The sequence below is a fragment of the Ciconia boyciana genome, chromosome 14 (genome assembly GCF_034638445.1).
Source record: "Ciconia boyciana chromosome 14, ASM3463844v1, whole genome shotgun sequence".
NCBI classification, from domain to species: domain Eukaryota; kingdom Metazoa; phylum Chordata; class Aves; order Ciconiiformes; family Ciconiidae; genus Ciconia; species Ciconia boyciana.
In genome coordinates, this window is record NC_132947.1 from 10,075,147 (window position 1) to 10,092,599 (window position 17,453).

The 17,453-nt window shown below is 37.5% G+C and overlaps 1 protein-coding gene across 11 annotated transcripts in view; it reads right to left on the reverse strand.

Moving 5' to 3' along the window:
• Positions 1 to 8,173: 8,173 nt before the first annotated feature.
• Positions 8,174 to 17,453, reverse strand: part of STAU1 (staufen double-stranded RNA binding protein 1) — a 32,277-nt gene continuing 22,997 nt past the window's right edge. For 6 of the 11 annotated variants that reach the window (XM_072879061.1, XM_072879058.1, XM_072879065.1 and 3 more), the window contains 8 exons: positions 16,450 to 16,680; positions 15,751 to 15,894; positions 14,731 to 14,877; positions 13,836 to 13,908; positions 13,097 to 13,416; positions 12,237 to 12,359; positions 10,608 to 10,693; positions 8,178 to 9,962 (listed from right to left, as the gene is read on the reverse strand). In XM_072879061.1, the coding sequence (XP_072735162.1) occupies positions 9,875 to 9,962; positions 10,608 to 10,693; positions 12,237 to 12,359; positions 13,097 to 13,416; positions 13,836 to 13,908; positions 14,731 to 14,877; positions 15,751 to 15,894; positions 16,450 to 16,680 (1,212 nt within the window). In that variant the 3' untranslated portion in view covers positions 8,178 to 9,874. Of the gene's footprint in view, positions 9,963 to 10,607; positions 10,694 to 12,236; positions 12,360 to 13,096; positions 13,417 to 13,835; positions 13,909 to 14,730; positions 14,878 to 15,750; positions 15,895 to 16,449; positions 16,681 to 17,453 lie in introns of all 11 variants that reach the window. The other 5 variants (XM_072879064.1, XM_072879068.1, XM_072879067.1 and 2 more) reach the window with 5 other exon arrangements.

Below are 17,453 nucleotides of genomic sequence, written 5' to 3' on the forward strand. Positions count from 1 at the left end.
GCATTGTGTGACTTGTCACATGAGTGCTTCAGCAAACCAGCTGTTACTTTGGTATCGAGCTTCTACTAACTAAACAGGGATTCAGTGACAAGGGAACCAGACCAAGCTGATTGCAAGGTGAATACATCCTGTGGGACCAATAGAAGGGATAGGTCAAGGATGGGGCTTGAAATGTGATGAGAACAAGAAAAGGCACATGGTCAATTTGTCAACTAGTTTGCAAACATACAGCCAAGGCTCTGCAAATCTGCCTAGAGAAGCCACATGAGATATTTTAGACACTCTGAAACGAGTAAGCCTATCTTGTTTTATTCACCTCCTTGTCTAGTAGTACCTACAGACATATATACTGCAAGTACATATATAGGCCTTATAGGATGTTTGGAATAACACTGCATAATTCAGCTACCATTAAAATGCTTTTTCCAAATTAAATGTGTTTGTAGGCAACTAATTCTTGAAAGCAGCTTATCAAACAGGACTTGTGGAATAAATCTCAATCCCATTAATCCAAGTTCCAGAACACCAAAAGATGAAAAGACAATCAAAGGAAGGACATTTTAAGAGGATTACAGGGAAAACTAATCTTGTTACGCTGCAAACCCATGTTACATGTACAACGTGAAAGGAACTGTAAATGTGATTTGTGTTGCCTGGCTTGGCAAGGAAGGAAAAATGGGAAGGTCTGGGATGTTAAACAGCTGCAGCAGAGCTTAGTATTGAATTTATTTGATTTCAGTGGGTTTTATTCTCCTTGGCAGAACAATGTTGAAAATCTCTTTAGCTAGATGAATTCTTCATCTCAGTCAGAGCTCATTGCAGCAAGACTCCTTGAACTGAGGAAGTTCCTCAAGAGGTGGCAAAAGTCGGAACATACTCAAGTCCCAGTTCTCCTTGTTTTCATTTGCAGAGGGACCTCTTCTGTGGGGCATTGCTGGCCAGAGCAGCCAGCCCAGCAAAGCTTTGCTTCACAGCCAATTAGCAGGACTTTTGCTTGCATGACACACATCTCCCACTGGACAGCTACGCACTTTTCTTGCACGGGGGCTGCAGCTGCAGGCAGCAGCATGCTGGGCTGGGCCTCTCCAGTCTTGTGTCCCTGTGGTGCTCTTGTATGAGTCATGCAGGAGCAGTTACTCTGTCTGGCCTTACAATAGTGGCCAAAGCAAAGGTAAAAGGTTAAAGGCAGTTAGTCACGTGCATTTTTTTAACAGTACCACAACTTCTGAAGAATGCTTTTGTATTATATGCCAGCCTTCACAGGGAAGTGTTTTCAGCTTCCTCCAAATGCCAACACTGAGTGCTAGCACAGAATCATTTCTTTTCTCTAGTGCTCAAGGAAGGGGAAACTTGATGAAAGAAGTGCTTCTGAATTGCTAAACAAGACCTTGTTAATCTCATGGGATGATTAAATATTTCACATGCCAGCATCCAAGTGCTACATTGTTATGTTCAGGGTTTTTTTAAATCAGAACTGAATATTAAGAAATCCAAACTTTAATTGGGATGCAACCTCTGACTTCCTGACATAATAGCCTAAACTGAAAACCCAGCACAAGATGCCTCCAATACTCAGGAAATTTCTAATACAGATTGTAATTTTCCAGCATAAAATTTTGTCAAAGAATTTTAAAAAAAAGGTATGCATCAATAAAGCCATGAAAAGATCTCTTTGTACTGTTGGGTCAGCAACTTCACTGGAGTACTATGATAATCAAAATAAAACAGTCAGCACACTGACAGGGTATTGAAAAAAATCTTTGTGAGCATTTGCCAAATATTACACACTGGTCTTTTGGAATATGAAAAATTCCAAACATAAAATTCACAGAATGGATTAAAGGGCAGTAAGAGAAACTGCCATAGTTTAGATGTGGAGCCAGAATTTTTCTAGCCTGCAGCTAAAACTAGAAACAAATGAAGACTGTGAATGACCCAGCTGAGTTTCAGCAGAAGAGGCCCAACAGGGAGATGTATTCAGATTTAACAGTTTAATAGGCTTATTTGCAAATAAATTAAGTTCTGGGTTTTTTCTTCCTACAGACTGTCAAGGGTTTCCTTCCAAAAATGATAGAAATGCGTCATGGCTGCATTGTGACTGTAGCAGGAACTTCGGGCCTGTTTGCAGCAGCAGGTTTAGAGGTCAGTAGCTGTGGATCAGCAGGGACACAAAGCCCTCTTACAGAGAGATCCCAACATTCATTTTCTGGTGAGCACAAATCTTCCCTAGAGGTGCTGCAGTTTTTTAGGGTATGACCATTGCAGCGAGTCAGGGTGAGCCAGAGCACTCCACCTGCGGGACTGGGTCCTTTGCTGATTTTATGCATCTGTTCAGGTTTAGCCTTAAAATTGATCAAAATATTTTAAGTTTTTCCAAGCTCAGATAAAGCATTTAAAACATGGAAACAACAAATGCCTGTTAGATGAGCAACTGCCTTGTTAACAGCTTTGCACCGAGGATACAGCAATTTCTAATGCTGTGTGACACCAGTAAAATTTTGCAAAATTACTGGATAGACTCTACAGAAACATTTTTGGAGTGAGAAGGGAGCTTTGATGGCTTACAGATTACTGTCTTTGATTATTAGCAAATTAATTTTACATAGGCATTGATGAAACACACTGCTCTGTCAGAAAGAGGTGGAGCAAAAAGAAAGGAAATTGCAGACCAATATGATGTTAACTTAAAAAAGTGAGTTTAGAAATGTTTACACCCTTCCGTATCTTGCAAAAATAACTGCATGTTTTTAGGCCGTTTACACGGGACAGGCTTTTCAACTGCAATGTTGAAAGAACATGTGCGGGAACTCAAATGTATTACAAGACTTTTCAGTTTAACTCAGATGGAAATGCTTTGGTTCAACAGATAAACAGTAGTTTAGGTCATCTGAACAGTGTATTATTAGCTACAATCAGGAAGGCACCACAAGCCTTGCTAGTGGCTTCTTGGAATCAGGAGGTGTCGAGGTAGGCAGCACAGGACGAAGAGAAAATGCATCTCCTAGAAGCTGACCTGTTTTCAGAGCGGTACCTGGAGTGGTCTTTCAACAGCACCATTTTTTCCATTGAGGATGACAACACCCCAGGGCAGTGAGGTGAAGAGCACAGGACCCCATGCAGCCCTGACTGCAAGTACAGCTCTATCTCTGACTTTTTCCTGAGTTTGGAAAAACACCTCATGGAACATTTTGTTGAAATGCGTGTCTCTCTAAGGAAAGGAAAGATACTTCATATACCTCATGGATGCAGGAATCTGTCCACCACAAGTCAGATAATCTTAAAGCCTGCTTTAAGAGATGTTACTCTTCAAGGAGTAGGGGTTCTTGGAGAGAAGGGGAGGAGAGGAGAGTAAGCATCTTTATGAAGTAACACCACTAGTAGGAAGGGAGACATGAGCATGCCACATAGCTAAAGGCTAACACAGCTTCCCAAAGGAAAGGGCCACAAAAAATACTGACAGACAAGAAAATGGGAAGTAATGGCAGCATTCACAAGGAATCTGGAAACATCCCTCTGTGAACCACGAGGTTCATTCCCTTCCTGGGTAGCCCAGAGGACCATGGGCTCAAGCACTTGCAGATGCAGTATGTGTAAGCTTGTGCACATTCAGTTTGAACACTTGTCACATGCTGGTTTGAAGTGGGATTAGCTTTGTTTAATGTCCAGCCTAAACAAAAATGCACCACGTACAGCATGTGGCAAAAGGCCATTAAAAATCAATGAAGTTATATCCAGCTGACTGATGAACGACAAGAGGTCTGCATTTGACCCAGTTTACGTATGACTTTAATCTAGGTACATCGTCCCTATCTGCATACAATTATGGACCAGCAGAATGGGGAGGGGTTAGCAGTAAAAGCTCTTAAATAACCTGTTTTCTTTTAAATGAAAATCACCATTGGATTTCTACGTCAGCCCTTTAGCACATGGAAATACAAGAAGTTAAAACACTCACTGAAAACACCAGTTACCTTTGAAGTTAGTACAGTACAAGAGAAAGCACAACAGAGTTATTGCTAACAATGCTTAGGAGAGAATTATTTAAATGTATTTAGCCTTCGTGAGTTTGAAGTAGCACATTTTCTTCAAGTTTTTATCCACTTTTGTAATTAAAATAACTTGGTGGCTCAACATTTTAACACATAAGCTCCTCTGTATCTACTTAACAAGCTTTAAAGGGAATTTACAAACTTTTCATGCAAATGCAGTGGCAATTTGTAGGACAGTTACACTGAATCATATTTACAACAAACTACTGGTGGATTTATTTTTCTGGTGGTGCCTTCCTTTCCCAATTGTTTTTTCTAGGCAAGAGCTAAATAGTAGTCTCAGTTAAAACCAAGCTACTGTGTGAAAACAATGAAAGCAGTAAGTATTGCTTTGGACCACAGTATATATCCCTATTGTGATGTACTTGATTGTGGCTTTAAAATGTTAGAACAGCAGTTTGGGAGATTGCACCCACGATAAAATGGGGAATAGGGATTAGTGTCTGTAGACATGCCCTGTTGTCCTCAAACAGATTTTGCATTTGGACTTTGACATGAAACATACCAGAGGTTTTGTCCCTTAACGTAGGGTTGGGATTGCCTTCTTTGGGAGCACCAATCTCCCTTCGCGGGGGGGAGCAGCATTTAAACATAAAAGACCATATTTTGGTTGGAAATAGTAAAGATAAATGGAAGAACGGTAGCAGAGAATGAAAGTATTGAAAGCATACTCTGTGAAGGGTATTTTCTGCGCCATTAACATGGGACATTTAAAGTCTAAAACATCCTCTATTAGCAGGTTGCTAAAAAAATACTGTGAAATTGGAAGTGGGAGAATGAGCAAAGTTTAAAAGCACTGTAATTTTTTCATTTCTAATCAAATACAATTTTGTTGCATTAGGATACTGATAGTAGTATACAAAATAATTTGTTTTGTTGGAGAATAAAATACACTCTTGGATAAGTATCATTTGCCATCTGTATGCTTTTATTCAGTTCTAATCCAGAGGTTAAATGAATACCCTAGAGATTTTAATTTGCTGTAACAACTTAGTTTTTTTTTCCCCAGCCTCCTTCCATGGAATGTTCAGTTTTTTGCTCAAAAGCTTGTGGGTATTAAATAAGTGTACGTATCCAATCAGCAGATAAAGGGAAGCAATACAGCATGTCACAGCCACAGAAATGAAGAAGTTGAGTATTTTCAGATTTGTAACCACCTCTGGAGCAGCATTTCTTTGTCTGAGCGTAAACAGAGGAGTCATCTAAATAAAATCACTTAAATATAGAAGCCCTTAAGGAAGATACTACACTGATTCACACTTTGTTGGTTTCTATCTGCAGACTTTCAAAATAAAAGCAGCAAACAATGATGTGGTTGCTTCACAGAACAAGAAGATTAGTGAAGTGGTATACACACATCCTATCCCTTCCTGCAGTTAGGCACTTTGGGAACCTCCACCATTTGTCTTTATACATTAGGACAGAATAAAACTATTTTTAACTTTGATCAGTGGGTTAGAACAGAATTTTGGCTGTTCCTTAGGTAACATCATAATTGCAGTGGAATGCCAAGTACAGCTACATTTAACTCTGATGTATGGTACTAAAATTTGGCCAGAGAATTGAGAACAAGAGTGACTACCCTGCTGACTCTAGATTCCCCAACTGAGTCCTTTCAAATAGGATTATCCTAAGGAAATATCAGCTGTCTATATCCTAAAACAAAACAACAACAAGTTATGGGAATGTATTTTAATATTATGGAACAAACAGGTATTGCAGTGAATCCAGGGTGCTTCTCATTCTGTAGGCACATTTTAGCTATCCTCCAGGTTAGCATCCCCAAAAATAAATTTTGCACAAATCCTTCTTTTCTTTAAGACCTCCATCCTGAAACCAAGAATGATGGATCATGAAGAGTCATGTTTCTTCCTCTGGGGAGTCAGGACTTCATACTAACAAATAAAATCTGCTTAAAAAAAAATCCCTGACCAATTTTCATTATTCCCCTTTAATTTTCATGTGATGCAGGTTTTTTTGCCTCAAGGATAGCAAACTGACCCATTCAAGCAAGCAGATAATACTCCAAAATCCCTGGATGCACATGGACTACCTTCCTTCTTGTACACCAACTTCAGAGTGCAACCTGTTACTTCAAATAGGAGACTTGAGCAGCAGTCTTTAAGCTTGGTAACACAGCACTGGAAAAGGCTTCATCTGTCAGCTTTCATATGCAGCACATCTACAAAGCCACTTTCCAGGTTCTTAAACGAGACATTTGACTGCACCTCTTCAAAGAACAGTGGCACAGTATCATTCCTTTGACAAAAGCCACTGTTAAGTGCAGCTGTATACTTCTAAGAATAAGAAAAGGCTTGAAGGAAAGCAATGCAAAAGCTGCTAGAAGTTGGCTTAAGGCTTTGAAATTTGAGAAAGCAGTAATGAGTACTTTCTTCCCAATACCAGAAAATAAGAACATGAAGACTGGAGTCTGTCAAAGTCTAGACGTGTGAGGGAGTACAGGCAGACAGGGCATTTTCTTTGGTGAAGGGAAATGTATTGCCTACACTGTCTGGTCTCTGCTGATCTTATTTACAAGCTGAACTACTGGAAAATGAACATAATATTTCCAGAATCTGGTTTCCAAACTCCTCAGCTACTTCCTTTGAGCTTGCATGCTCCACATTTGGAAGTAGGATGGGCAGGCATTAAAAAAGGTCCGAATGAACAAGACTGAAATGCACTGAAATTCAGTGACTTGTTCTGCCACATCACATCTCCTGTCCCCCAGTGATCTGCCTCCTCAGGAATCGTCCTCAGTTACAAGTCACTAAATAGGAGTGGAAGCCCCTTAGGATCAGACCTGCTTCCTCCTGCACTTTGAAGCAGTGGCCTAAGGGCAGCCCCACTTGCAGAACACCAGCTATATGATTTGGGAGGCTGGGATAATGTAAATTCTGAAAAGAAACAAGATCACTGTCTCAAGTTGTTGTTAGCACAATAGTTTGGAGCCTGATAGATCAGACTAAATATTTTGTTTTCCTTACTCCCATTTGAAAGTGATTAAAGGGAAGTTCTCTGTAGCTGAACTGAATATTTTGAGTGCAAAATTTCACAATTTACTAGATGTACAGCAGATCTGGAATGCTCAGATTAGTACTGCCATACTGTCAAATACTTTTGGAGAAACATAGGAAAAATGCATTAATTTACTAAACTGTTTGTGATAATTTAAGCAGAGTCAGATAATGGGGAGAAAAAATGCTCAGTAAAATCTGCTTGTGGGAGAACAACCCTGACCAATTAAGACCTGAATATGAGAAAGTAATTTTGGAACAGACCCTATACTTAAATTTTCTATAATGGGATCATTACTGAGATGTGTGGCATGAAGCCCAAGCTAATGTACACTGATATTCATATTCAGAAGCTCCAGCTCATTCACTTGCAGTCAAAGGGTTTAAGATCAAAAACAAAAGTAAAAAATTCAAAGAAAGAATCCAAAAAGGTGAGGTGTCTTGCAGACAGCACTTCCCTAGTACTCAGAAATGTATGCTTTATACGAGTACTAGCCTGCCAGTCTACTGCAGTGAGAGAATTTCATCTTCACCTCAGTTTTCTCATATTTGTATTCTTTGTAGAACATTTTAGTATCTCTTGAACAAAAGCATCATATAAAGCCTTCAGGTTCTTCCTAGCCTTTGCTGCATCAAGCACAGAGGAGACAAAAGGAAAAGCAAGTGATTCCAGTGCTCTAGAAAAAACACACTTTTATCTAGAACTCCCTTTGGCTTACCTAGAATCCACATAGTGACCTGAAGTCTTCCATCATGAAGCTGATTACAAGGTCTTTGACAAAAGAACCTTCTCTTACATAGCACCTCTAAGATGATAGATGCATTTAAGAGTATTGAAACAGAGATATCTATGGCAAAGTACCTTAATTAACGTTCATATGAAACATAAGATTATCAACAAATGAATGCTGCAAAATAGTCAGAAGAATAGGGTCTGGTCCCATCCAAAGAGAAAACTCCTGAGTAGCAGCAGATAAACGTAGGGAGACCATTTACACCGCTATCGATGTGGTATGTTTTGCAATATAAATTGTTTGGTAAGTAGTTTCTAAGTTGTAAGAATTTGCAATACAAAGCCTCAGCCTAGCAAGTTTCTTTTAATTTTTAAATGTACAGCATTTTAGTTCTACAAATGTAAAAAAAACCAAAAACAAAAAACCAAAAAAAACCAAAAAACTTTACAATGTTTTTTGCGCTTATAATGATCAAAACCAACTTGATTCAATAAAATTTGGTATGCAGTTAATGTGGCCCAATTGCTTTTGATAATGCAAATAAAATGGCCGAGACATTTAGCTTTGAGACACAGCATATGCAGTAACTGCTTTCTGTGACAAGAGTTACTACACCCACTGCAAACAGGTGTTTAGGAAGTGCTGCTACACATTACCAGTTAAGTACACACTGAACGTAGTTCACATCCAAATGATACACTGTCATGTGTCAGTCTACGGTGCCAGTTTTTGTTGCTAGAGGGAAAGTTTTGTTTTGAAAGTACTACCCCCCAAAAATTACTAAGTGCAAGGCAAGGTTATGACTCAAATTACAAGCAAACAAGGAAACTTAAAAGTAGAGACTTAAACTTTGAAATCATACCAACCTGTTGTGCCAGGTTTCTTGTCATAATCATAACTTTAGTTTAAGCTCCCATTAATACATTTGCACTAACACACTGTGGCACAAATAACAAAATGTACCCACATTACTTTTGAATTTCCTTGACCTTGCCAGGTTTTCACATCTTCCACATTACTAAATAGTAGTTATTTATATGTAATTGATAACCATTGTACAGTTACTCCATAGCTTTACAATACTGCCCGTACTATATCACAAGCATTACAAATCCTATAAAAAAGCAGCCCCTGTAGTGGCATACAAGAATAAATTAACCAAAAAAATTTAGTATTACCATTTATTGGTGACAAACACTACGTTTTACTTACATTCCATGGGGAGAAAAAATTCCAGCGTAAACAATGAACTGAAGCGGTACTTAACTTGCAAGGCTATCGTGCTTTACCTGGACCATATGCAAAAAACTTTATTGCGCACAGTTCAGTGCGCAATAACACAACATCAAAAGCAACACAGTTTATATATAAACATAGGTAATTTTTTTCAGCCCTACATGGAGATGTAATTAAACAGTATAAAGCACTCAAGGAAAATCAATCTGCGGTTTTATATGCACTACATTGAGATCATATCCTGTAACGTAGTGAGCTGTGTGCCATCTATACACACAATCCTTAAAACATAGATCAGAGATATTTAAAGTCATGTTGCATTCGAGTTCCCCTACCCCCCACTCAAGAAAACTAGAAATTAACAAAAAATGATCAAACAAAGTTTAAAATTCCTAAAGTGTTTTAATTCATTCAACCGTTGGATAATTAAGCTAGGTTTGTGAAAATATTGGACTTTTTAAAATGGTGGGCACACAATTTGTTTCCAGTGAAACTTTGCTATTTCAATAAAAACAAAATAACCACATACATGGATATGATCTTCCCAAGTTAGTTCACAGATAACATGTCAGTCTCAGAAGACAAAGTTTCTAAACTGTGCTATTGTTCTAGATACAATTAAGAAACTTTTAAATGAAAAATTTATAGTGTCATTTCAATCAAAACAACATAATGAAACTAAAAATTTATCACTGTTTGAAGAAAAAGCAACGGTTATGATTTAGACACTACAGTAGGTTGTAAAGACTGTAGCACTCTAAAACAGTTAGGTTACATTAATAGGAAGCATTTGATTTTCTCTGGTGCTTTCAGGTTTGGGTCCAGTCAAAAGCCTTTTTTAGGCAGTGCTGTCCAGTGTTTGTCCCAAAGTGTTTGAGTTAGCCGGTTTGAGAAGAGGGTCACTTTCCATTTCTTGTTTCACACATCTACAAATGAGAAAACACCTGTTACTTAGGAGAAAAAACACTATTTCCACGAATAAGATGCTTTGAAATTGAATACAAAGAATTTGAGGTGCATATAACAATTTGTTTCCATGTAACTGGCCTCTGTTTTTAATCAATTAGCACTTTGTTAATTCCACCATTTTGACAGCTTATTATCTAAATGAGAGGATAAAGTTGTTTTTTTTTCTGGTCAGAGTGATTTGCAACCCCTCCATGTTTCTGCTGAAAGCAAGCTGTGAAACCTATACATTGTTTACAGTTTACATACAGAAGATTTCTAGAAAGAGAGAAGCAGCTATAGCACTTAAACACACTGAAAAGTCACACTGTTTACAAATATAGGTAAACAAATAGTGTAAGCAGAGGGATCACAGTCAGAATTGCTCTGTATCACAGCCATTACATTTTATCCACTTGCTCCTGCTTAGTAATTTGCACTTGACACATGAAAATTACCAGCTTGATCATAAAGCCTACCCTCTCATCCTTCTGAAGAAGACACAGCCCTCGGCTTTTTAACTTTTCTGGCAAAGAAAAAAACCCCTCACATTTTATTTGTTTATAGTACATCATAGGGTTAGAGGTTTCCATTAGTGCAAGGGAAAGTCAATGGGTCACACTCACACAGACATTGGTCCATTTCCTGTTCTTGGCATCTCTGTGGTTTGTTGGTCCAACTCAGACAGCAACTTTAAAATATTCAACGCAGCCTAAGGAAAAGAGAGAGCATGCAGCAATTCAACCTGAGTCCATTTCATTAATTTAGTGAAAGCAGGACCGGGACTCACTTAAAACAAAGTAAATGTTCAAATTTTGGTAATATATTTTTTAAGACGCATAATTAGGGTAGAAGAAGTGCAATGGTGTAGAATTTAATCTCGCTACATTAAACAATAGAATGGTGCTGTGGCTAGGGGATTCCTATTGCATTTGTTTTAGCAATAGGGGAAAATTAATTCAGCAGCACTATTAATATCAAAGAAAAAGACTCTAAATTAGTAATGGCTCAAACTGTACAGAGCTTAAGATAAAGGACATTAAAATACACAGAACCAAAAAGTCCTTTGCAGAAAAAGAAAACAAGTTACACAAGAATCAAAAACACAACACAGATAGGGCACATGTGACTTTTTAAAAGAAGAGTCATTGTGACACGGCTAATGCAGAAGTAAGTCACCTCCTTTGAGAACTGAAATTGTTTTTCAATTTTATTCAGATCAATTTCAGGTGCGCCTTTTCAGAATATCCCCAATTAGTTATGGCACATGCGTTAGTGAAAGCTGAATATCTGAACAGAGGAAGGTTCTCACATTGGCCCAGTCGCAATGGTTAAGCTCTGAACTGGCTGTCCTTTTCCCTTCTACCTACAGCACTGACTTGTGTGCTTAGTCTTACAGGAGCTCTTTACAGCAGGATGTAGAGATGGGTATGAAAATGTCAAAATTAAGTGACAAAGATCAAAGAAATCTCTATCAAATTATAGCCATTAGAAAATTACTGCAAAAATTTTTTGTATAAAAATCAGTAAACCCAGGTTTTCCTAAGTGTATTTACATATTGCAAACTATTACTTTAGTTTGCAGTCACTACTCAGGTCACCACTGGATGCCAAAAGAACTAAGCTCTTTTCAAATTATAGACGACTGTGTACATATTATTAGCAATATGTAATGTCTTTTATAGACAAAGTCCTTTACAGTTTACAGGCTAGAAGACTCATTCTTTCAAAGAAATATTTCAGCTACTGTGAATAAAAATCTTATTTATAAAGGGAGCTTAACAAATCTAGAGTGTCTCCTGCTATCTAATGGTGAATTGCATTTCTACCATTTTGGATTCCGTTCTAGCAGAAAGTCTGGTAATGTGAACCCAAGTATTACAGCTCACAATGAAATATCAGCCCATTCTGTTACAGAAAATATGCTGATATGCTCTTATGTTTTGAAAGTTCCTTTTCATACATTTTCTTTAATATGTGCTCATGCAAATAATATCAAGATAAAGCAAATGCATTTTTTTGTGGAACAAAATTGTGAGCATAAATGAAGCATTTTAAAGGTTATTTAGATTAGATTCTGATATTATTAATCCATTATTTCAGCAACCTGTGAAATATTAGACAAAAATTAGCCAGGGAATTTTACAGCATTAATTCATTGCTATCCAGCAGTAATAGGAAACCTTGGTCTATCCGCTGCATCCCTTAGTTCACTGAAGGCCAAAGAGAAAGCATTTCAGCAATATTCATCATACCATATCGTGGCAAGATTCTACATCCTTTCCAATTCCATGGCTGATCAGTGGTGGCTGAGAGGAACAGTTTATAAGAGATACAAACTCATTCTTGTTATTTTTTGGAAAGTCTTTATATTCAACCTGAAGAAAAGAGAAAGATTTAGTTCTTTTCAGTTCACCAAGTACAGGAAATATATCACAATTGCTATAGATTATTTGCCCATATATCAAGCTGAACCTTACTTTTAATCATTCTCTCAGCCAGTGGAACCATTTACTTTGAAGTCCGACTTCACTTGCAACGTTCTTTAGTAATCATGAGAGCTCTGCAAGCCTTCTGAATAAAAGTGGCTACGTAATAATGATTGTTGCTGGGACCTTTATTCTGATTATAGCTATCTGCATTTAAAATTTTCCCTATTATACTTTTTAATCCACTGAGCTCCTCTAATGTAGTAATATAGGAACTTTTATGCAATTCTGATTAAAGGGACCAAACACAAGAAAATGTAGAGCCTGCAAATGTTAATATATGAAAGATTATTAAAAAACATTATTTCAGATCAGCCAAGTTCAAGTTTATATTATGTTCATACATCATGGAAATTTTCAGGAAATGTTACTTTCAATTTTATTCTTCCAATAGTAGCACTGAATTAAGGCTGCAGTACAGAAATGTACATTTGAAAACTAAATTTTAAAAAGCTGTAAAATTCAGTATCTTTCATAGGTAAAGTAAAACATTTACTTTAATTTCAGCTTAACAGGCAGCCTCAGAATACATCAGTCACCAGCAGAACTAAAAAGCTTTGTTATAAACAACAGGTTGGACCAGTTTGGATAGCTTTGGAAGAAATCTTGCAAAGCTGAACATTTACCTGGATTCCTTGAACGTTGGAAAGATAGTCCAGCTGCTCAGAGGGCCTAGTAAGTGGTCCGTGGGGTACGTGGCCTGATGAGTTGTTATTCTTTAGTATGGTCTCAGCAGTAGGAGAAGTACCACCATACAATAGCTCTCTAGCAATCATTGCTGTTACTGTAGCCTTGGCAGGATTTGGGGCTGCCCTGTTGAACTCTTTGGTGTGGTGTCCTTGATTGGCTCCTACAGCTTGTGCAACCTCAGGGACCATGGGAAGAATTCCAGCGGGAAGCTGCTGATGGCTGAGATAAGGCATCCTAAACTCATCTTCTTTATTACCTGAGAAGAGAGAGGTACATACTAAACAGATGCTAGCTATTTCTATGAGGCCTTCTGCAGGCACATGAAGGCATATACAGGCATCAAAAGCCATTTTTGAAGAAAATAATTTGTTTCAAATTGCTTTTGAAGCACTAACAAACTTAGTGAGCTTGATTCACCCTTTGGTGGGTCAGAGATTCAGCATCATCAAGACAAAGTTTGCTTATTGAATGAAAGATTCAGTGAACAAAACCCTCCCAAGGGGTGGATTTAGTCTGCAGGCCAGCAGTTGGATACCTCTGCTCATTACAGTGTGCTAAATGGCACTGTTGAAGGGACTGAGAAACATATCTTACATATGCCAACACATGCCATATGCTTACATATGCTAACACACATGCCAACAGGGCTGCACTTCTTTCAGTAAAGTTACTTACTAGTTGAAGTCTCTTCAGAGCCCGGCTCAAAGAAGGTTACTTTTCTTCCATCACCTGGTTTCTTCATCGGTGTCTTAAAAATGAAAGGGAAAAAAGCCAAAACCACAATATCCCTTTAAAACTTCTTTTCCCCCCAAGTTTTAAAGTTTTCAAGATGTAGGTGATCTGACTCGTTAAAATTTTACTGAAGAATTTATTATTCAAAAACCTCAATTATTACACAGCTACCAAGAAAAGACAAGTTCAGTGATTCTTACGCACTGAATGACTAAAACTATCTACAGACTAGTGAAGTGGTATTAAGAACAGAGATATTGAGAACTAGATACCATAATAAAGCCAGTTAAACTAACATTAGTTAGTATTGTCGAGGACAACGTACTGGACACAAATGAGCATATACACGGAAAAGGAGAAAATTAAAACCAGACTTGCTATTTTAACTCCCTAGTAACATCTGCTGAATCAATAAAAGAATGCAAGGCTCCTTCCCTGCTAAGGAACCCACCAAAGAAAGAGACCTATAACAAAAACTTTCGACTGCAATTGGTGATAAGGCTATGTAAAACTATTCTTACCACAAAGTCCTATAACCTATGTGTCTGCAAGCTTCTAAGACCAAATACATCATTTATCACAGGTTTTGAGCCATTCTATAAAGAAGAAATACATTCATTTAGCCTTCTGATGCGACTTTGATTTACTTGCAAAATGGAAACCTTAATGTATCCAAAATGCACTATTAGTTAGCGGACAGTCACCTGAATACACCTCCTTCCTGGCTAGGGCAGAAAGCATGAATTTACTACACTGTTACTGCCTTGCAAAGCTGCTATTGTTTCAACTCAACTTCTGCTATAGTATCAAACAGCGGTTGATTTTTAAAGACTCTAACCTTCTCTTCTGTCTTTAATGCTGGCTTTGGAGGTTGAGGTTGAGGGACTTTGAAACCTAAAAGTTCCAACATATTTTCAGCTGCATTGCGTTTAGCAACTTTTTTGTTCGTGCCCATTCCTTCAGCTGTGTGTACGCCAACTTTCACCTGGACAAAAGAGGAAGAAAAAACAAATCAATTCTTAAACAGTAGTATGAGGATTCACTTATTAGTGATCTGTGTCTCAAGCATGCTACGAGTCACGAAATAGTTCAAGTGATCATTATTCTAAGCAAGTTGTCATCTATTATCAATGATCATTGGCCTCCAAGCACAAAAAACCCAAACAGAAGTCACACAAACAACTATATTTCATCATCTCACCTTGGCAACAGCCTAAATGCTCCAAACTGGTATCACAGCAAACAAATTTTCCAAGCTGAAGTTACAGGTTTAACAGATTTACTAATGTAATGGAAAGAAAGCAACTAACCTTCCTGTCTTGGCCAGGATAGGAAAGAGGTCTGGAGAATGCGCTTAATTATTAGAGGCTAGTAGATACTCGTATTAAAAATACTACTATGCTATTGGGATTTGCAATGCAGAGTGCAGAAAGTGCTGCACTCTAAAGCAACAGACGAAAACTCAGGGGAAGGAGGAAATGAAGGATACTCAGGTTCGTGTTAATAAATTCTACATTAAAAAATAAAAGCAGCTCAGTATCTCTTAACAGAATATTAACATTCCTGTTAATTAAAACATTAGGCAGTTACAACACAGACTTCTGGTGCCCTATGCAATTTTTTTTTTTTTAAACAAGATTCAGATCACTTTTCTTGAACCTTTATCTTCCTTGAATGTAGCCTGCTAGATAACTTCTTAATAAATTTCATGGAAATTTGGCTGTAATCCTGTTAACTTTGCACATCATCGTGACAACCTGATTACTATAAAAAAAACCCACCAAAACAAAACAACAAAAAACCCCCCAAAAAAGACATCACACCCATGCAACTAGATTTCTCAAATTAACATACAAACCTGCATAACAAACTCCCTGCGCCTTGGAAGACCACGTTCTGTGATAAGCATGTACTCTGGTTCCTTCTCTTTCTTGGCCTGCTGTATTTGGGCAAGTCTGCTAATGGGATTCATTCCTTGACCATATTCTGGACTTGTCTGCAGCTATGTAGAACAATGTTTAGGAAATAAGCCAAAATTTGTGAATATTTGGTTTAATAGACAAATGCAGCGTGCCACTGAATTCATTCATCTCTAGAATTTAAAAACACTGAAATAAAAGTTGCTTAATGAAACAGTGTCACAGCCAAAGAGAAACACTCAATTTATTTGTCACAGTTGACCACATATAACCTACCACTGGTAACAGTTTTACAAGTTCTAATCCTGCTATATTAGGAGGGACAGGCTTGCAGGAGAATTTGCACAAGCAAAATCATGCAAAACCTGAAGCTATAAAGTCTAAGGCTTGAAAGTCAGAGCTTGATCTTTATGTGCCACTCATTCTTTTATAAGGTTTCTCTTTCATCCTGAATTTACTGGTAACTGTTGTAAAAGTGGTGTCAGAACCCCACTGTGGGAGCAAAATACCATTTCATTTGTAGTACTAGACTGCTGATAAAAGTTGAGAAGTTGAAAAGTGTTTATAATTAACTCAGAAACATCTCTCATCTGATGATTATTTATAACAGTCAGATTTCCAATGTGTTTGTCTCTTACCTTCACTATTGATTTTGTTTTCTTTTTGATTCGTGGCTTCATTTTCTCAACCGTAGGAAGGGGTGGCAATTTTTTCAGTTCTTCTAGGACCGCTATTGCAGCATTTTTCTTTGAGATCTTCTTGCTCTTTCCTTCACCTTCACCCATGAATTCTCCAACTGACACCTTGGTTACAAAGCTCTTCATATGGGGAGGACCACTTTCCTTGGTCACCTGTTTCAGAGGGAAAAACTGAGTGAAAGCGTGATAAACACTTATTAAAAATGGTAGGGCACATTGTTTATAGCAAACTTCTCAAGAACTACGGATAAAGAGATTTTAGATTCTCATACAATCCAGAAAGTAAAGATGTAAATCATACTCACTCTAATAACATAGTCCCACCCAAATAAACATATACGTTAAAAAGATCAGATGCAGCAAGCAGTAAACAGCATTTACATACAAGTCATTAATTAATTTACTGATTTACTCTTTCAATATTAAAATATGACTGTTCTATTTCATCAGTGTGTACTTCCACACAGGTAACATCACCTCATTAAATACACCATGTTATGGTAATAAAACATTACAGAGAAAGCAATTCTTTAGGATCCAGTATTTTAGTTCAGAAAGCAAGAATTCTGGAGACATCTAAAAGATAGCTGCCTACTACAGATTTAGTCTTTTAACTCCATTCATAACACATCATACTTCAAAATATCCATAAAGTCAAAAAGTAATAATGAATTAAGAACTTCCACCCACAACTGGCTTTGTGTGACAGTATATTTTTACCAGTGATGCTCAGGCTAATCTGCAATAATTAAAAGCTTCATGTAAAATTTCACAGAACAGTTTTAGAAGCAATTTAGTTACGCACAATTGTGTTTTCTTACTATAATAATTCATATAGTTGACTTAAATGTTACTCTGCCAGCTCAGGAAAGCAGCATGATAAATTAATATTTTAGTGAAACAGAGATGCTCCTATGGAAGCTATCGATTTAAGATAACTAAAA